Raw genomic sequence first — 22,299 nt, 5'->3', positions numbered from 1 at the left:
TGTAATTTCGATGATTATGTTATAAGATTGCTAGAGTTCTTAAGGGAAACGCTGCGAAAAAAATCGTCTCGTATCTGATAAAACTGTGCTTATTATGAGTGTGTTGTCGAAAGGATTCATTTTTCGTGGGGAAGTAATTGATGGATTTTCTGAAATAAAAAAAAACAATTACAAAAATTAGTGAACATGTATGATACGTCCTTTCTACTTTGATCAATTACTACCCCAGGAAAAAGGCATGTTTTTGATAACCCTTCAAAAACATCAATCACTTCTATATGTGTATGTCGTTTACTTCAAAATACATAAAAAAAGTAAAATTCGAATTCAATAATTTTAATAATAGACTCGAAAAACACTTACATTCAAGTGCAGCTCTTTTTGTTTCGTTTTGATGACACTTGTAACCTGAAATGAAAAAAGATATTGTGAAGAAAATAGAATAATATAAGTTAGATAATATGGATACTCAGTATTGAATGCTTATTTTTAATTTTGAATATCAGCAAACAATCAGGGGAATTGCACAGTCGTTCAATTCATACTACCAAAAATCATCCTACCATAGATTCGGAAACGATGAATAATAATATATGTGATATCTGTTGGGAACAGCGTTCTTCACCTCTACAGACTTGTACCAATTTAATTCCAAGTATGAAGAATTCGTTCAGTCACCCAATCGGAACGACCCTATAAAAACAGATAGTTTATCGCCACAACAAGGTGCTAAAATTGCAACTGGTCCATCTGCTATCGGAATATTATTGCATTGGTCATCTGCGAGACACTGAACTGTTCAAGCATGCATTCGACAGCAGGGAAAGAGCAAAGCTCAAATATTGCAATTAATGATTATATCTGATAACTCTACATATTTTTCTGAATTTACTGAAATTTTAATCCAATGTACCATTATGCTCGTTACATAAATATAATACGTTGAATACGCCGGATATGTCTGCCATATTATATGTATGATTTTCATAAATTACACCAGCCATTCCATATTGAATTCATTCTCTCATCTCCCTCCGAAAATGAACTTTTGAATTGATGTGGTCCATAGTTGATGAGAATACATACATAATTGAATCTATGAAACTGAATTAAATGATTTTTAATGGGATGAGTTGAGTTTTGATTAGTACTACCTGAAGAAAATAGTGTAATAACAAAAGGTGGTAAAAACATCACCCTAATAGAAATGATTTCTTTCAGTTTCTTCAGTTTGAAATTCTTGGCAGCCTGTAGTAAAAACTGAACCAGTATCGTGTTCATTTCCGTTCATGAAAGAAAAACACTAACCTAACTATATAATGCATATTGGTGCAGGCGATGAAAACTGTGTAATCTGTTCGAAACCAGGCTCGTCTAACGTATTTGTCTCATGGTATAGTATTATACCGCTGAAATAGACCCAAGTATCGTGTTCCTATAATTACTTTTGCTAAGAAGGAAACCCTTGTCCGTGCCTACTTTGTAAGCCGTTTATTAACTGGAGCATCTTAGTAACCCGAATTTAATTAAGAGGAGAGAGATGAAATTATATCTGTTTAGGGATGCTGTAATTGAAAAACCCTTACGCAACTTTCTTGGAAGGATCAATTCAAATAAACACTCGAAGGTTCTAATTTTGAATGATAAGAATTTCGTCATTTCATTTTTCGAAACCTCATCATTTATCCATGATTTTATACATATACGAATTTCACACCTTCCTATACGCTGGAAGAAAACACATGATACTTCAAATAAATAAAAAATCAATTTTGAGGCACTTATTCAACACCAGAACATTTTCGTTTAATTCTAGACATTTCGCATTTGTTTTCTGAGGATATTTGTGCGAACGCATTTTTATCAGAAGTTAATTCAATGCCTCCCGATCCAGACAAGTCATTGATAGGAAAAAAGAAAACCTCCCCTGCTTACGGTGCAGACGATGGATAGGGTGTTCTTTATACCCTGTGGTAATTTGTGGAGCAATGTTAACAGCAACCTGGTCGTGGATCACTTTCAAGGTCCGAACCCTAGAAAACCCTTTCTAAACCTTCCACTACATCAACTGAATATATAGCTGTTATTCCATTTACCTCATGTCTGCTATTCTTTCAATTCAATTTCGGTATTATGGGAATGGACATTTATCAATTCGATCCTTTGATCCAAGAATCTATAGAACACATGCGATGAACAATTCTTTTCGATTCGAAAATCTGAATCCTTTCTTTGATAACTTCATCGAATCGAACAAGAAAAATAATTAGAAATTTCTCCGAGAGTTTACGAAAAATTCCCATCCGAAGGTAACGATGAAAAACATGGTTTTTAAGTTATGCATTTTCCAACCTGGAAACTTATGTATTCTTTTGAAACAAATATTCTTCAAGATTTCCTTTTTCCATTTCTATGTTCGGTTTGGAGGTTGCCGTATACAAACGGTCGGAAATATTGTTATTCGGAATTGAAACAATGAGTAATATTATTCTTTTTAAATCTTGAATAATTTTTATTAGGTTTCGAATATGAAAAATGAAATTTGAAAAGGAATATTTCGAAAACTAAAATATTTTTGTAAAATTCACAACGACTTTCCTCTCAGTTCAACACAAATTCAAAAGGATATCTAAAAACTATCGTTATTGAATGAAGGACTTTCGTAGTTATCTGAAAACACCCGGATATATTACAACACTCCGGACACCTGGAGTTCGAGATCAAAGCCGAAGGTGTTATATTAATCAGTGAATTATTAGACCGAGCCCTTTGTACTGTGCTGAATCATTTCATCTGCTTCGTGCTTTGTCTGGCTCGTTGGAGCTTGCTGCAGTTACAATATATTCGCCTAATCATTATATTATAAGGAGTTCAGTAACTATGAAAGAATGAACACTCTCGTCGATTCGGGACTTTGAAATGCTACAATTTATAGGTAATTAAACGAAGTGTGTTCCGGTCTTTTGTGAATTGAATTATAAGAAGTGAAAAACTCCACCACAGACAGAGGAGAAAGAACGCTGAAATATGATCGAACCGAATGATGTCGGCTTCAAAATTCCTTGTAATATTTAACAACTCTATCATGATTATCTAGCATGAAAACCAGCTTCTCTCTCCTCAAATGAGGAAGAATAAAAAAACGCAAAATTCAGTGAACCATGATCGTGGAAAAATATTCTCAACACTGAGCCACTCCAAACTATTTATTCCATCACTCATTACAATGTACGAGTTCTGCCTTTTTTTACTCTATACCTCTCAACAGATTAATCAAGACGGATGAAATACTGCTGCTAATTATTAATACAGAATTCTGCTTCCATTGCCCCCATTCACCGTATTCTCACGTCACAGACAATATTTCTGATAATATGCTTGAAGTGAACAATAAGACACAGTCGATAATGTAAATCGAATAAAAAATGGAGAACTGCGAATGCAACGTTGTTGTGATTTGCCAAATAGGAAGCCATGTTTCCAGAATAGCCCAATGACATGCTCCTGAACTTCGAACATGTTTGGTATAATAATACGCATAATGATAACTCGATCACGTTTTAGATATCTACGCTTACGGATTTTGAAATTCCGCATTTTTATGTCAATTCATCGTTCATCATAGATATTTGTTATTATAACACTCGTGTATTGAATTCTTAACAAACATGCTTCACCAGTTGAAAAGAATTCATCAACTGCCCTTTCCCTACGTGAGTAAGGTGGTAATATGGCTCGATATGCCAACAGTAAATCGGATTTTTGTCGAAATCAGAAAAAAATTCTACTGTGTATTATTATGTTAATTTCGAGACGGGGTCCTTTTCTTGTTATTTCTCAGTGTTCATTTTATTTTCTTGTCGTGAGGGATGAACTCGCCCGAAATCAAAACATTGAATTCACTTCAAGAATTCGATAAGAATGATTTCCGCTCGGAGTCATTCTTGGATATGGAAATTGTTCATAATTTCCGATCTCCTCGTCAATGTTTTCCTCATTTTGTTTGTAACACTGCTTTTTCCAAATTTTTGTGATAATCTAAAATTAAATATCTGCCTCACATATTAACCATTATAAATAAATTCAACGGAAAAAATAGGCATATTTCTCATTTAACTGCGCATTTCTTTCAACCTGCGACAAGAACCTCAGCTATTTAACTCGAATGCAATTCGCGAAATCTTGAATCCGCCCGCGCCCTTTCCAATTATATACAGCAATCAAGATGTTTGAGTTAATAAACAGATCCTAAAGTGCGACCACTTGGAGCTCCCCACTCCAACTCAAACTAATTATTCGGTAAGGTAGCAGGTTCCAGAATGACCAGCAAACTTGGGGGCCTGTTCTCCAAGTTCCCTTAGAGGAATTATTTCGACTACTTGGATATTTGATTCGTCAACGGAGAACTGTACGCCAATTTTCATATTAACTTCGTTACCTCACTTATTTGAATTATTCGGAACTCTGGACATCCCGAACTTGGATTGCTAAATTTCTGTCCTTTTGGGAACGGAACCAATTTCAAAACTCGGAGACAAACTGTTAGAACCGAAGGATATGCCAGATACGATTGAGTGGGTCATTTACTCCGGTCTCGAATAAATTTAGTTTTCCCTGCAGATGAAGAACTTATTAATTTTAAAAGCTAATTCGTGACAATTGAAATGCTGTAATGTGCTTAAAGACGGGAAAAAGCGAGTCAATTTTCGGAATTTGTTAGGTATATACTAGACATTCATGTGGATTTACAACTCTGTTTTGGATTTTATAACATTCACTTTCTAAGGTGGGTCTTTGATACCTTCTCCGACTGTTTTGTCATCGTAAATTGTATGTAAATAAAAAAAAAATAAAAGAATGGTCCATGTCACAGAAATCACTCGAATTCGGTTATAAATGTCAAATATATATCTGGGTAGGGTAAGGGGTTACGACCCTAAATTACCGAAGCATGGGATGGTAGAGAAGATAACACCTACATGCTAGACGCCTGTATCTTCAACCCTTGTTGCATCTTCAGATTCTCCGGTTATAACCTGTGAAAAGGCTTTCATCTCGAGGTAATTAAGAATGTTTTATGTACCCAGTTCTGCCGGATAAAATTGACAGGTACAAGCATACGATAACAGCATCACTTTGTAACTATGCAGTGTAGACTTTCCTATGTCATTTGGTGGGGGAGAATGTTTTCAACAGAACGCGTAATTGTCTCATTATTATCTAAGTTTAATGTTATTTTTGAAATATGAACACTTGCCGAGAAACGTTCACCCTCGAAGCCAAAAGAGATATTAATCACACGGAAGAAGGCTGCACAATTAACCTACGAATTCATTATATTCTTCGAAAAAGGAGAATTAGAGAATTTCTATAGTTCTTATTCAATTGATGATATCTGTGAGAAGATTTCCAGTTCATATTTTTTCTTCAGGCGCAATAATAACACTCTCCATAGTCCAGACTGTTCAGAGAAATGCTGATGAATATATTTACTGACCCTCGTTACCATTTGTATGCGTGAGTGTGCATTATAATTTTTACTATCGAGTCATCTGCATTCCTGCTTTCCTGATACACATATGTAAATTGATTTCCATCTATACCTATAAATGATAGATGACTGACTTTTCAATAAAACCCCAAGAGCTATTTGTTCCATCTACAAGTGGGTAAGTGTTCGGTAGTCAGCGTATGTATATATGATGACCACACAACCTTTACATAAATTATTATCCAATAGATGCGTATCAGATATATGAAATAGAATTCCTCGTGTAGATTGACCTCACGACACATATATTTTTATGTTTGGAATTCTTCAGTTATAAAAATGAAATAAAAACAAAGATAACTAGAATAACAATACGAATAAAATCTGTTATTTCGGACGAAAATGATTGAAATATTCCAATTACTACTGGGTATTTATATTAAAATGTTGTTCACTACATCTTTCATGGAAAAACTTGAATTGAATATTTTTCAAATGACACTTCATTAAATTCCGTTTTTAGTCTCCTACTGGTAAAAAGAGAATGGTGCTGAGTTATTGGGTATCAACATATCATTCCTAAGCACATTTTCGTCAGAATAAAATTTTCGAATGAACTTATAGCAGAGCTAGAACGTTTCCATATCAACAATTGCGTGCATTAATCGATAGTCGTGCCTATTCACTCCTTGCCACAACAGTCGTACCACTACAAATCATTTCCATTGAATCATAGTCGTTGATTTCACATCTCCCTTCCTACAATCCGATTATTCGAGTATATTGGTCTGCCCAATATGCAATAATCTGAATGACTTTATTTACTCAAGTAGTTTTTTGGTCATAGGCAATCATCAAGTGAACTCTGTAGTAGTGGATGGCTGAATATGAACAAAGAACGCACTAACAGACACTTGAAATTTCTTCTTTTTTCATTCATTACTTGGTGAGACTTCCCCACAGGCGAATCATGAATCTACTTCTTCATCATCCTACGGCATTAAAGCTCCTCCAAAAGTCCAGATCAAATTGGTGCTGTTTCACTTCCCAAATGAAAAACATTTTCAATTCAATATCATTGGAAACATATCCATTCGAAAGCCATACGACATTTTTCCATTGAGTAGCTTTCCGCCGAAACCTCGTATTTAATTGGCAATCCACTTCTGCGGTTTCCTAGGCGGTTGAACATTTGTAAGATATGTCATAACGGAAGAAGAGGGAAGAACAACGTCCTTTCATCAAAGACATCGATAACATAAATAAAACCGAATGGCGCCAAAGAACATTCAGCATTGTTTGCAGGTGTCAAAATTTATATTTTATAACATTATCGATTTTGGAACGTTAAAGAGTTTCATCTCGGTTGCCAGTGGCGTACGTGTTATGCTTTATCTACATGTATAATATGGTCCTACATTATAGACCTGAAAGCTCAGCTTCATATCAATGAGTCATTCTTCAGACGAACTCCTATTGTGTCATTAAAAATTCATCAGTGATTCCTTCAAAACAGATAAATAAAATGTCCTCCAAATATTGGCACTTGTATCGTTTTGGTTCAGTCCTTGTTATACTATTATATAAAAAGAAAGATCAAGCAATAACCAAATACTTCAAATCTGATTTCCTCAAAACCAAATAAATTGTATTTGTACTCCTTGTCTTACAAACAATTCATTTATTCATCAATAGCCATAATATGTTAACCCGAGAATAAATCCATAACCCAGAATGAAAAACGATTAGGCGTGTGACAACGTCGGAAGACGGTCTAAACCGATTAATATTTATGTATGTGAAATTCTGTAAAATTGATATATTCGATGGAAATAATTATTTCTTTTCTGATTGAATTGAACGAGACTTTAAAACACATGTAGGTACACATTTGAAATTGATATCTGAGGGTTATTGGAATAGCAATTCGTTTTATCAAATCTGGGTGGTCGTTTCTGTGCATGTGTTGCAGTACAGTATCAATTTTTTTGGTCTAACCTGTCGCTGTCTCCTTTGAGAGCATAAATTGTATATTTAATGGACTCAAAAAGAGCCCATTTCATAAGAAAAAATTGCTCGAGTGGGTTTAAAAATATTTTGTAAACGACAATTAATCCTAGTTATCTTCATGATATATAGTGCATTCATTTCAACTCGAATTAAATCAACATAAGTATTTGATTTATACAGCAAAAATATGTACGTACAAATAAATTCATAGGAAAAATCTGAAATAATACCATATGTTTCCCAATGTTAGGTATCGGTCTTAAAATAGGTGTTTTCGGAAATATTCTTCGCAAAACTGTTTTGTTTCACGATGATACTTCCATTTAAAAAGTCGTTTATGTTTTTTGCAAAGCCGAAGTAGCCTAAAAAATTCGTGACATTCACATATGGTCGAGGCAGCGGGCAAAAGCAGTGGGCGTTGAAGGTATTCCGTAAGCACGTCCACGTATCTCGTGAAATGATTTTATTTCAGAATTGGTCGTTTCTCCATCTACAATGGCACTGTGTAAACACCAAGAATCTGCATATTTTTCTAGATTAATACGAAACGATTCCACTGAATATGTTCGTGGTAATGAATGTTGTGTAGAATTCACACTTACTTTAATCAATATCGCTGGAGATACCATTAGTTTACCTTGGACTTGATTTCTCTTTCAATTAACCCGTAGTCCAGTATAAAAGATATTTAAACGAGCATTCACATCTAAAAAGGAGGTACCTACAAGATACTACTGATTTCATTAATTCCATCGTTGTTATCTTGTTCATGATAAAGGACTTTTGATAATCGATAATGAAATTTTATATGGAAGTGACTGAACTTGAGGCATTTTTCGTTATTGTCACAAATTGATTGCTAGGTTTTCTTAAAACAAGTTTGTATCCGATAGTGGCTCTTCTACTACTACCTTGAATGTTCATTTTGGTTGCCTACATGTAAACCACCAATAATTTTCACAAAAATATTTACCTTCACCCACCTGAAGATGCTATTGTGATAGAGAAACATATAATCTGTTTTAAGTTCAGTTATCTTCGTCGCGTACGGTTTCCGAAAATTTCTTCCGGTCTGCTGTACGTAACCGTAACAACGTTGAACTATCTAGTTTCGGGTTGATTTCGCAATGCCAAAAACGACGCGGGTGTGCAGCATGAAGAGGTAAAACACAAGTTATCCCACGTTGATAGTTAGCGACTCTGAATTATGTAACGGCAAGATAATAGCACTTGCCGGCTCACTATATCTCCAGAGCATTGTATAGACTTCCCTGAAACAACGTGCAATTTTATTTATCGTTCCATGCAACTAAGAAAACATATCAAAAATAGAATGAAGTTTTTCGTATATCCCAACGATTCTAAACAACATCCAAAAGCGTTATCTGAAGTAGAGACGGTAGAGTCCCAACCTTTTAAAACTGCCTACATAATAGAAATTTAGCGAGAAAGAAGGAAACGTCAACGGGTTGGGCATTCCCTGAGCTACACAGACGTGTGTAATATTTCCCGAACGAAGCATTGACATCGTCCAATATTAAAATTTATCGCAATAATCTCTGGATTATGCTCTAATCCTATACATACGTCATATTATCCGATGAGAACCCTTTTAAAGCCAGTATAATTAATAAAATTTGTAATCAAACCCATGTTCAGCATGATCCTGAAAAGCTGAATAACGTCACTGTATCTTGACTTTCTGGAACGACAATTCGTACATAAGGTTCTCACCGTAAGTTCTGTTAAAAAAACACCTGCATGTGACATAAGTAGAGTCAATAATTTGGTTCATAACTCCCAACAATAAACCTTTCACCTTGCATCGATCACGGAACCAAAAAGTTTCAATCCTTATAAACACAAATAATCACTTGTTACTAGGGCAGAAAATCTGAATTTTCATCAGGGTTCATCAACCGTTCAATCCGAACATTTACTAGCGACTACAATTAGTTGCAGGTTCCAAGCTCGCTCTAGTCAAAAAAATTAACATTTCAAAGACTCTGGCCTGCAGGGTAACATCAAAATTCTGCTTTGTTGAGTGAAATGGCCTCAACAATACTGTATTTTTGTATCTACTATAGCCCCGGCAATCAGTTAGTAGTACGAATAATTTAAGAATATCTTCCTCAAATATACATACTTATATTTACATATCATCATATAGAAGTTATTCTTATAATTGTAATAAGTCCCTAGAAACTTTTTATTCAAAAATGCGACAGCATCGTCAACAACCACGTTTTGTTGACATGAGTACGGTGGGGAACTTCACAAAGGAAAATTGAAAACTTATACCTCAAAGAATACGAGCATGTTAACGTAAATGTTTGAACTTGAACATGGAAGGGGAAACGAACGAATGGGAAATGAAGGATTTTGTTGGATTTTATCCGGCAAAATCAGCAGTCATATCTGCAAATTGCTCGAGTGAATTCTGAAGAGAACACGACAAAATTGATTCAGATAGAAAAACGTTGCTACTTGAGCTTGTATAAGATATTGTTGAAAAATTGACAAACCTTTTTTTTAACTGAATTGCGATATACGCATAATACGGGGTGTTTCTGAATCCGAAATCTGAGGAGGAATTGTGCAAAAAATTAGGTCTTCGATATAAATCTTCGAAATAGCTCTCTTCATAACGAGAGAATCAAAAACAAAATAGTGAGAAGTAGTTTTTGACAGTTCTTCAACCCTGAAATGACAAATCAACCCTGCAATATTTCGCATCAGAAATTATTAATATGCCTCATAATTTTCCTATTCGAAGAATCTATCGTAATGCTGAGTATTCCCAAATGTTGAAGGCTGTTATCCAGAAAGACGAAGGGTTTGAAACCCAAACTGAGTCAAAGTCACTCACTTAAATAATACGCATCAATTCAGAAATGCCTCGTATATTCATTAGAAATCGGAATGAAAAATGAAATATGATGAGTGCAAACAAGTGCTGTAAAAATTTCATCCTATTAATTACAAAACTCGGAGATTTATACTTACACAGTGTTCCTAGGAACACTCCTTTCCTTTCCTGCGTAATATCTTTTCAAATAAAAAGCTATCTAACGAATGCAGAAAAGAGGCTAAATAACCAAAGGAACATTAGGTCAGATGCTTCGATATGCATTAAAATTCCTTTTACATCAATTCTGCGGCTGTTTGTTTCTCCCACACTTCCCACACGGTTATTTCCCATTGCCACTGCGGTCGCCAAAAAAAAATTCCTTTAAATTTTTACTACGCTATTCAGAATGGGGTACGATATATCTTTGAATTGAATTTTCAAATTTTCCTTTTGGCGGTGAATTACTACTTGATAAAACTATAAAGATCTTATTGAGATCAGTGAACTATGGGTAGGAAGCAACAAAAAGGCGAAGTATGAAGGCGTTATTGACTCACACTTACACTACATGCAGATCATCATTTTCTTTACCAATTACACTATGTCACGTTAATATAGGTTCATTCCCACAAAAAGTCTTCCTTCTTCATCAACCACTTTGTCAAGCGTGTAAAATCTCTCGACCTTGCCAGTGCATGGTTCGGAATTAAGCAAAAAAGAAAAAACCTTCTGAATTTACTAGTGACAGAGAGGCAAGTGGAATAGATTGTGTGGGCAGCCGATACCTGACCAAAGAGTAAATTGAGCCTGCATTTCACTTGTGTGGGATGTACAGACGCCAGCCAAAGAAACGGACAGATATTTACACAATCGCAGTCATTTCTTTATCTTAATTTTTCTCTTTGCTAGTAATGCCACACATGAAAGCGATTTATTGAAATCGACAGATGGCTTTTCAGTTATTCCAGAAATTTGTTTCCGTATGGGAATGCGAAAAGTATTCAAAATCTATCGACACCTCCACTTCTCAATTCATTCAACAACGTTTTATTACGTTACAAAACGCCTTATGGTCATGAAATCATCGTTTTATTTCGTCATACGATCCAAATAGAACAGCCCGAGCATCGTAGAACGATGAGTAGGTTATACATGAACAGAAAATGATCGATTTCACATATTATTTTAAATGAACTTTCGGATGCTATTGTCATAATTGGAAATGATTTTTAGCGATTAGTATTGATGAAAGAAAGCCAATCGATATTTTAGGGATATTTTAAGCAATACAATGTTATATTCATTGTCACCAATAGTGCAATCTACATTTTGATGTTCTGTTTATGAACAGTCACTTCATACTTTTTTTTCCTAATGCCCGTGTGCAACAGCCGAGAATTCTCTAGAGAGTTTCCTCGTGAATTCATGCGCTGTGAATTCTCTGCAGTTACATACGTACTTTCGGTAGAATTCAGTGTTCAAATGCATACAAAATAATCTCTGCCGTTTTCTTGCCAAAATTTTGTAGAGAATTATCAAGCTTTAGGTAAAAAACGAGGAAATAGCAGGACTCATTCTGAAGGTAGAAAAATTGGGACTAGAAGGTTCGAAACAATCATTGAAAATTTCACACAGGAAAAATTCGAAGAAAAGTATGTTTCCAGAAGAACTCCTGAAAAGTCAGGGTTTTTGAGTATTGTACGTGTAAAAAAATTATCTTTTGCGAAAAAATTGTTCTGAGAAAATCAAGTAATGAATACTATCCGAAAATAATGTGACTACAAATTCTACCTGCTATACGGAATTCACTATAATTACAGCCTGTCAGATTATTCGAGGTACAGGGTGGTCAATAGCCTGGGGTATCTCTATGATATAGGCGAGACACTCTGGTTAATTTAGGGTGTTTACGAATGCTTCGAGTACTTATATTGATTGGATTCCAATATATTTTCAGTTGCTTCTCCCCATATATTTTGTTAAATTATGATGTGTCAGGCTCTGAGCCAGCTGCCATACCCGCTAATGTTTCTTCTTTTGTTTTCTAGGAATATATGTCCTGCTCCGTTTCAAGTACATAACTAATAAGAAAAAGATAACCATATAGTTCTGCTGAACGAACAAGATACGAAAGTGTATTCAAATCATCTTCATCGAGTTTAACACTTCTTTGTACAAGTTTTCCAAATTTTTCGAAGGAAACAACTCCATCCCCCTAGCAAAGCTACGGTTCTGAATAGGAAATATTTCCGTGTGACACATCATTCAATGATTTTTTTCGATATTACTAGTTAGTGCATTCACTTTTACACATTGCTTGAAAACAATGACATTATCTGAGGAAATTATTGAACAATTTTGAAGGTTTCTATCTAGATCGAAATAGCTATAATATAGCTTGATCGAAACCAACCATCATTTTATAAGCATAATAATACGTGCTGGTGATCATTCCAAAAACATTAGTGTGTAAAGAAACAGTAACGTTCTAACGGAAGAGTTCTTTTCCGATATGGATATTTGCCATAACCTTTTCACTTAAATTCATGGTACAGCTCTGAGAAGTGCGAAAGCACAAGGACTAATTCAGCTCACATTTCTTCTCGGAAACCATTCAATTCACACGAGCTATTATTCAGAACAATGTATCATCAAGTACGGTACAGTTTCAATGTTCCTTGAGGTGGGTGCATCCTTTTCAGGTTGGATTTTATAGCTAAATTAGAGGGATATAACAGACTGAGCTCTTGGCTTTCCACGCCCCTTATATGTATAAATCAATTTCATATACCTATGTATGTCTTCATCAAAAACAGAACTAGCTTTATGCCTGGCGTCTGAGAGGTAACAATATCGTTAGACATATTTTACGAGTACCCACATTTTATTCAACGGCATACGGGACTCTTCGTGAACGACTCCGGTGGATGACAATATTATCTCCGATCTTCGTATGTCGGTAATGGTCCTAATAAATAATTCGAGATACCATTATGTGAAAATTAATAGAAATAGCTTCAAACCAAATCTGAGCATTTATTTCTATATGTTAGTTTTTCTAGTTGTCCGGGATCAATAATATTCTTCACGTAGTAGTTGTTAAAATACTTTAACCGAAACACTCCACTCCGATTCTGATCATTCATCTTAATATGTACTATTCGTCGTAACATATTTTCCCTACTCTTATCACCTAACTCTATGAACAACTGCAGCAACAATACTCAAAATGACTAGAATAACATCAACATCAAGAACAGCTTTTTTAGAAAATTTTTCGTTTCATACACAAAATTATTTCCTCAGCAAAACGTCAACCTGATGAAATGATTTTAAAAATATATGCGTAAAAGGCATCTTATGGGACTTTATGAGCTATGAAATTCTAGTGTAATAATAATGACATCATCTATTCCCCCTTCTGAAAATAGTAATTGCCCTATCTAACAAATTCATAGGTGATACAACGGGAACATTTCAACAATTCTGGGTCAATCGATATCGAAATATGGAGGGTACCAGTGTCAATTTGAAATTTAATTCGCCCAAAAATCCTTCACTTTCGATACACTCAGGTGACACGATATCGATCGAGTAGAAGCCGGCATTGAATATTCATCGGGCTATTTCATTCCTGAAAATACCTTGTTAACTCGGCAATCATTTAAGATTAACATGCCCTCAAAATCAACCTGCAAGTCCATTTTCGTTGCAGGCGATGCGAAAGGCAACCTTGACAGCCTGCATTATTATTGATTTTTCTCAGATTACCTCAGGACGAATTTTATTCTAGCCTGTGAAACATTATAATACATTTGTGTCAGGAATGGAATGGTCCATCACGTTCATTATCATCCAAGTTTTTCTATACGACAGGAAGAAACGAATTTTTCTGCAGTGAGTGTTGTTTCAGGAATTCGAAATAACCAAGATAAAATAGTTTCATAAATGCGCTTCAATCGCCAGTTGAGCAACATTTCACGACTTCTTATATCTATCTACCGAGTGAAATAGGAATGTAATATCCATTAACATCGTGTATACCACGAAATCGAAGCGCTCTTCGAAACGGTAGGGCACCGGAGCAACGAAATAATTAATAACGAAATACTGTGGGTTTTGATCAACATTTCGAGCTATTTACTGAGTCAGGTATTCGAAGTACCCCAAGGCACGACATGTGTAATTTCGTCTTGTTTACGGACATGAATCATTTAAGGGATTGCTATGATGGATCTTTATGAAATTGTTGATCCAAGTCGAAATTTTCTTAGATGAAACTGTCGTGCGAAGGTGCTCAACTAGGTGAATTTCTACGATTCTAGTCCCAGTTAATATTTGACGACAGAATTTGTGGGAAGATGAAGAATTAATTCAAGATCGAATCGTTGTGTTAAATCTAATTTTTAGAAGAACTCACGTCGTTCTCAAAAGAAACATCTTGGCAATCTTCCCCCTAATATTCACGTATTGTATTCTATTGTCAAGATGTCTTTTGACTACTTTTATGTTTCAGATTTCGGCCCTGAAAATCAATCGATGGGAGCCACCACCATCTGGAAGAGTCGCTGTTGGATAAACAGATTCTATCGATCTTCAGTAGTTTTCGAAAAAATCCTTGTGAGTAACAGACAAATATTTTTCACTGAATATTCATTTCTGATAGAATTCCTGCCAATCATTTTTGGTTACTTTTGTTAATAAAAAAAATTGCTTGTCCGAGAAAATTTAACTTTGAAACTTTGTATGATAATGAAACTAAGCATTTTCAAATTATTCTTGGCAATATTTACGCAAGGAAAGAGCGACAACGAATTCAACTCTTCGCGTTTTCACCTCACATCTAGTCATCAGAAAAACTCCGAGGAACTCTCTCGGATTAAATTTATAGGTCGGTAGCTATTCCAACCTTGTCTAGATTAGAGACTTTCCAAGCAAGCCTAATTAAAAGCTCAATGTCCGCCATGAGATTTTCCCAAATTTTTCCGACGAAATGCCCGTAAATCTTTTCCACAACACTTCTCGCGTAGTCTGCGAATTTTCCAACGTTTCCCTTCTCACCCCAAAACCATCCTTTGTTGAAGTTTGAATACAACCTTTCATTCTTTAATGAAAATATTGTGAGCTGGAAGCTTTGGACATTACATAAAATATGATTCAGCTTGAAATGAGGGACTTTGGTATTTTATAGAATGTTTTGTTAGGCTCTTTCAACATTATAATCCACTAGAATAATTCACTGAGTTGTGTGCCGACCATAACAAAAATCTAGAGTTCCTTAATTCGATTATGCCTTCTAGTCCCATTGGATAAAATTCAAAGTTCATTAATGATTCTCACATTAACCTTTTAAACAAATTTAATTCTCGCAAAAATAAGTACGACACGTGTCGAGTTCAACTATAAATACAATATTTTTCATTTAAATAGGTATAAAGATCTGACATCGAATTTGATTTTCTAGGATATTTCCAAAAATGAAAACTGAAAATTAAAACATTCTACACTGCAATACCTACTTTCGTACGAAAAAATCATGACAGTTTTTTGGGAATATTCTCAAAAATAGTCACTTCACCCGCATGAATATATCTCAGAATCGATGGCTTTCCTTTCAATATACATCTTGAGAATCAAAAACTTTCCATACATTAGTTATTCTTCGTAATATTGTACTTGAACTAAATACAGAATTTCTGTTTCACTATAAGGATAGTATCTTCCGGTGAGGTGAACATAATCTTACATTCACTAGAAGAATATACTTCTATCAATGATAATGATACTCGAAATAGTAGGTATGGTACAATTCATTCTATACAAATATATTCTCAGAAAAATATTGGAAAAAAAACTTGAGTATTACCGGAGAACTATCCTAGCGCACTCACTTTCTACCTTAAACCCAATGCTGTTCTATGAAAATTCTTTACAGCACATATCTACTTCTTTTTGGTATTTTTCTGTAGCACATTTTGATATTCACGGTATAAAACTGAACTAACCGACCAATATCCACTCATTTTTCAAGAGTCTACAAAAAGTGTGTGGTCTGCATTCTCATAGTGATTTCACTTTGAGTGGATGAAATTTAATGAATGCTGTTATGAACTGGTTAAGAAGGGAACTCTTGACATGGTGTTATCTTAGCACAAATGACACTCACCTTTGACGACAGAACTGACACGGTCTAAATTAGCGAGAGTGATGGGCACAGGACTGATCGAAAGTTCAATATTACCTAAATAACTAGTATCCACCAAACCAACAAAAATAGCGGTCAATTTTTTACGCACAGACAGTCGACAAGTGGAGCCTTCGCCTTCCCTCAATTTTTTCACCACTTTTACGATAGGATCGTTCCCAAAAACGCCCGTACGTTTGAAACATTTCTGGACGGTTACATCGAACACTATTTTATTATCGATTATCTGTACACTACTAGCTACATTTCCGGTGAAAATGAAATTTGCACGTATCAAATATTGAATAAGTTTGTCGGATTTTATTATATCTTCGTCGTACTTGCATTTTGGGAGATTTTTGTTCTGGCTCACTCTGGATTTCGAAGGATGGATCGTCGAGAAGAGGATGAGGAGGAGGAGGAACAGAATACGATTGAAATTTTCGAGAAAATGCTTCATTGTTTGATCTTAAAGACATGCCTATTTTTCACGTCACCATTGGCGCTCGCGTTATATCGCTTCTATTACCACAGATCTCCTGCGGATGCTGGAGATTGACTAAGAACAGAAAACCAGAGTCAGTCTCTGACCAGAGTCTTTAGTCACTAGACAAGTGTATTTCACACACGTTACCGTTCTTTACGTGTAGTCGGTACTTCTGTCGGATTGATTTTGACCCTACTCCTCTTTCTGTTAACCAAACCCATTTTTGACGCCCCAGCATTTCTTGTTGGATGAAAAAACGACGTCGAGATCGGATTGTTGATCAACAATGGACCCAGAGGTGGTTCGTGGTGACTACACCTACTCAACATTTCACATTTCAAGCATGACCTATTACAAAAATATTCAATGATAATTTCAATTCTGTAAATAGAACAAATTCAATGTTATTGTCTGCCGGGGTGGTTTAACGTATGAAGCCTCGTCTTTCTCATGTACCTACGACTTGGCAGATTTTTCTTGTATGATTTAACTGAAAAAAATTTAAAAAATTGATGTATTTCACTCATTATCTACTTTTTCAACTTTGTAAGCCAATTTCTGGAATGAAAACAGAACTTTGTCTTAGTTACTTTGAGCTTTCCTTCTTATTAACATGTGATGAGATCTTTGTACATTTTTTTCAGTTGCCCCTGAATAACTCAATAAAAGTGGATAAAATATATTGAGCTTCATTACGATTTGACTATCTTTGAAGTTTTGCTCGCAACGAAATAGTATCAAGTTCTAATCGTGAAAAAAGTTATTGATTCGGGTTTAAAGAGTGTTTCGACTATTTTTTAGGTCAAAACTTTTTGACTTCTTCAAGAGCAACTGAATTGTACAAAGATTTCATCACATCAAGGTTCCGATTTTGGTAGTCTGAACTCTCAATACTCACAATCCATAAATTCTTCTACGGTCCAGTTACAAAGGTAAAAAAATTTTTCTGTGAAATCATACAAAAATATTATGTGGGCTCCTGAGAAGACGTGATTAAGGAAAATTATATGAATTGGCGTAGACACGAATTGTCATTATCATCAGGAAATCGGACTATTGAAAAAAGATTTTATTGGATTGAATTATTGATAATATTCGAATTTATTGAATCAAAATGGATTGAAAAAAACATAGCACCAAGACCACCAATATGACTTCTTAAGTTCATACACATTATAACATTTTGTGAAATTTGTAACTTGTCAATGTGTCACTCATCCAGGTGAGGATAACTGTTCTTAATTTTCGGATCAACGTGGTTCTCCCTGTTTTGGAGCTAAATTCATTGCGATTTTTAAGTCCCCCAAGCAATGGCGCTACTTAAAGCACCAATCACTATTCGGATACAAATTCAGCTTAACATATTTTATGATGGTAATGATTATAAATTCATCAAAAAAAAGAACTGGAGTATTTAAATCGTAATTCCAAAGTGCATTTTTCAACATGCATATCTGATGTAATTGCAGTTAAACGCTGGACCGCCCCAGGTACGTTATGAATAATAAATTAATATCCAAGCCTCTCTCGAGCCGAAATCGTTGTTTATGGAGGTCGGCGAGAAATATTCGACGAAAGGGATGCTTCTACAAGTGGTGCCTAAATTGGTAATAAAACTGCCAGGTCAACTGCATAACACTTTATGGTATTTGGAGAATAAAATTCAAATTTTTCACTGACAAGGCCAGTCCAACAATCGAAGTATTGTAAGTAATGTTAACAGTGATTGAAAAAAAGTTAGTTAATTCCATAAATTCCATTAATTTTGTTTCTGTTTTCTTATTTGTGGTATTAATAATAAATTTCCCTCGTTTGTTACAGAGAAAAGCAATTAAGCCTTTCATTCAGAACTTATTATGAAGTGCTCCTGCCAAAAATGCTACTTAAATGGACACCTCCAGAATTAAAAAAAAAATAGAAGAAGACCTAAAAGAACGTGGCTCCTATACTAGAAGGTATTTCACTTCCATTGTATTTGGACCCTATACTAGAAGGTATTTCACTTCAAACAGTTTTCTGCTTCACTTAACCTGCAACTCTGAAATTGATCGATCATTGTCTCATTAAAAAACTCCATAGCTCTTACTTAGATGGCTTAGAAAAAACTATTCAAGGACACTCCTTATACCTATCTCATTACTCTATACATTATAATACATAGTACAATAGATCGCAGCAGTATATAAGAAGATACCTGATTTTCACGGTTTCCAGGTCCGCACTTCACAACTTCACAGTTATTCATTACTATTGCTTCAAGTTATCAAAATCAAATTAACCTCGACTTTCAAACGTACATTGTATATATAACACGATAAATAATTCTGTTCCAAAATATAAGTGAAGTGACATTAAAAGTTTTCAGTTTTTCGTGATGAAATAATCATTTTCAAAATCAAATGTCCTTTCAATCTACATATTAAATATCAAAATCGTTCCATACTTTTGTTATTTTGAGAATATGTATTTCACTTTCAACCGAAATCATATTATGTTAATTTTTACCGTTTTCTTAGGATATTCTCAAAATATATTGGTCAATTTTACATGAAAAAATTCCCCAGAATCAATGATGAATATTGTTCCAATATAATATTGACTATTGAAATGCTTCCTTTATTATTTTGAGGTATATTATAAGATTTTCATTCAGAATAATAAAAAAAAATTTATAGATTTTCGAGAATATTCATCACGCAAATGATCAATTTTAGCAATTTTAGATATGCTTTCGATTTATACCTTGCAAATCAAAAAAAAATAATTGCACTTGACGCTTCTCTGTCACTCTTTATGGAGATGTGTAGTGAATAGTTGCTCAGACCTTACAGTTTATTAACCGATTTTTTTTCTCGACTTTGACTTGTTGACTTTTGTGGGGCAAATGAATCGGAGAACCAATTGATTGATTTTGCAATTTTTTGATAATGTGTTAAAATACTTGGGGGAATTCTTAAAAGTGATGTATCTATAAGAAAACAGAAAAAATGCATTGAATTGTTTTATTTTTAGATGACTGGCAAGAAAGAAAATGATGACAATCAGAAGGATAGGAAATACTTGAATGGATGAAGAATTTGAAAATTTGTTATGAATGGGTTCATGACTACCAGGAAGGTGAAGATGTAGAATAAGTCGATGCCGTGAGTTGAGTTAAAGAAGTTTGAATGAGAGCCGTGAGTTGATATTGATTTATGTTGTTATTTTTCTTTGCGAGATTGAAAGAAAAAGTATTAAGTCATTGGCAATATTCTCGAATTTTTTTTTATGTCAACTTTAATCATTCCAAAAGATCTGAAGCTAAATCTTTCAAGGGCATTTGCTGTAGTACAAAAATTCCATTAGTAAAACTGGAGCAGTAATTTCTAGATTTCCGAATTATTCATATTTGATGTTCCGTAATCAATTGTAGCACTAGCTTAATCATCAATAGAAAACGCTGTAAGAATTTATTTCATTGATTGCTATGGTGATTGCTTTAGAAATCAGAGAATCAAGTCGGTGCAAAAAGACATTTTTTTTTGTTTTTTCATTTGCTGAATGTATTCCAACATATTAATTTTTTCTTTTTGCTTTTTGTTGCGATAATATAGACTGAATCAAGGGATGAATGGATTGAGGATCGGCTACAATGACACCTTTGACATATTGACATATGGCCATGAGTATTGGATCGGTACTTAGGTAAGTTTTGACTTGGGTTATCCATAGTTGTTTTTACTGATTGCTGGGTGTGTTGGACAGACAAACCAAACCTGCCACTGGGGTTATCCAGGTTATCCATATTAGGGCTTGTTTTTGCCGTTAAGTTATTCTCTAATTTTCCTATTTTTGGACTCACGTTGGTTATCTGTCCATTCGCAGTGATGTTAACGCTTAAACAATAAAATATCATTAACATTAATGTGAACAGTATCGTAGTTAGCTATATTGTTCAAGCGTTAGACTGCAATCAAATTTATAAATTTTATGAATTCAAAAGATAATTTTGATTTAGGTCTGGGGTTATATAGCAAAAAAAGGTGTACGGAGGAGGACAGTGTTGGTGTTGGCAGCTCTATCCATGGGGTTACATTCTCCTGAATTTTGGAAACTGTGTTGTTATTCGAAGGTAAGGGAAGTGTATATACGGATCATATCAAAGATTTGATTTGTTACTCTTTGATATATATATATATTTCCTTTGCATTGTAGCTTTTGCTACCACCTTACCCTTTCATACCCTTCTTGCATTTCAGAATGTATGCAACTATGTGGCAAGAGGAATGGATTGAGGATTGGCTACACCTTTGACATTACCATGAGTACTCGTATGAGAGAATTGAATCGGTAAGTTTTGACTTGGGTTATCCTCTACTGATTGCTGGAGTGTGTTGGACAGACAATCCACATTAGGCCTTGTTTTTGCCGTTAGAATGTTTTTGGTGGATTACCTGTCCATTCACAGTAACGCTTATTATTTAAGCGTTAACGTCGTAGATCCATAGTTTCAAACAGAGAACTGTTTTTTTTTTAGAATGCAAATTTATAAATTTTGTGAATTCAAAAGATAACTTTGATTTAGGTCTGGAGCTACATAGCAAATAGGAGGAGGTGTTGGCAGCTCTATTCATGGAGTTACATTACTTCAAAGGTAAGGGAAGTTTTGTTACTCTTGCGACTGGATGATCTGGTTTTAAATTTTTGTTGTGCTTGTCTTTTGATTACGTTAATGTTATGATCGTTAATTGAATTTATTTTAATTTCAGATATGGTATATCTAAACCTACCTGAGAGGCAGATGACAGGAGGAAATGGATTTGGAGTTTTATATACAGGTCCGTTGTTTATTATTAAACTCCTCTAAATTGTTATTATGAATTATGTTTTTTTCTTTTCATTGATTATTTGGGTTCTGACCTGTTAAACTTTCTTGGTTTATTTTTGTATTTAAAGTCCGTTTGCAACAGCCGAGAAGAGAAATTTAGAAGAAAACGAAAAAAAAGAAGAAACTAGAAAAGTAAGTGGGATTCATGTCCATTCTTATTGAAAGTGAGAATTCGTGGCTATATTGAACACTGCGTATACTGGTAGCTCACGAATTCAATTCAGTTACTTTGCCGTTTTCTTCTTCGATTCTTCGCTGTTGCAAACGGGTTTAATGGATATGTGTGGTTTTTTTATGTTATTTTTGATTTAATTCCCAAATTATGAATTTTTTCTTTTTATTGATTATTTGGGTTACGGTTCTGTTAAACTCTTTCAGGTTTTTAGGTGAAAAGAAATGAAAGATTTGG

General features: G+C 34.6%; 1 protein-coding gene and 2 long non-coding RNA genes across 7 annotated transcripts in view; 2 read left to right on the top strand and 1 right to left on the bottom strand.

Moving 5' to 3' along the window:
• Positions 1 to 17,208, bottom strand: part of LOC123321755 (agrin-like) — an 86,419-nt gene extending 69,211 nt beyond the window's left edge. For 3 of the 5 annotated variants that reach the window (XM_044909490.1, XM_044909491.1, XM_044909494.1), the window contains exons 1-2: positions 16,519 to 17,208; positions 364 to 408 (exon numbers count right to left, since the gene is read on the bottom strand). In XM_044909490.1, coding sequence (XP_044765425.1) covers positions 364 to 408; positions 16,519 to 16,996 — 523 coding nt within the window. In that variant the 5' untranslated portion in view covers positions 16,997 to 17,208. Of the gene's footprint in view, positions 1 to 363; positions 409 to 16,518 lie in introns of those variants that run through there. The other 2 variants (XM_044909492.1, XM_044909495.1) reach the window with 2 other exon arrangements.
• LOC123321819 overlaps positions 1 to 18,723 on the top strand; it is a 93,791-nt gene extending 75,068 nt beyond the window's left edge. The window contains exons 3-4 of the long non-coding RNA XR_006538942.1: positions 14,869 to 14,972; positions 18,493 to 18,723. This is a non-coding gene — a long non-coding RNA (uncharacterized LOC123321819). The remainder of the gene's footprint in view (positions 1 to 14,868; positions 14,973 to 18,492) is intronic.
• A 205-nt stretch (positions 18,724 to 18,928) lies between these two features.
• On the top strand, positions 18,929 to 20,672 carry LOC123321822. The gene is made up of 3 exons (XR_006538945.1): positions 18,929 to 18,978; positions 20,036 to 20,166; positions 20,617 to 20,672. It is a non-coding gene; the product is annotated as an uncharacterized LOC123321822 (long non-coding RNA).
• The last annotated feature ends 1,627 nt before the right edge of the window (positions 20,673 to 22,299 follow it).

The sequence above is a fragment of the Coccinella septempunctata genome, chromosome X (genome assembly GCF_907165205.1).
Source record: "Coccinella septempunctata chromosome X, icCocSept1.1, whole genome shotgun sequence".
NCBI lineage: Eukaryota > Metazoa > Arthropoda > Insecta > Coleoptera > Coccinellidae > Coccinella > Coccinella septempunctata.
The sequence above is the reverse complement of the archived record's forward strand: the minus strand, read 5'-3'. Positions and strand labels throughout refer to the sequence as shown.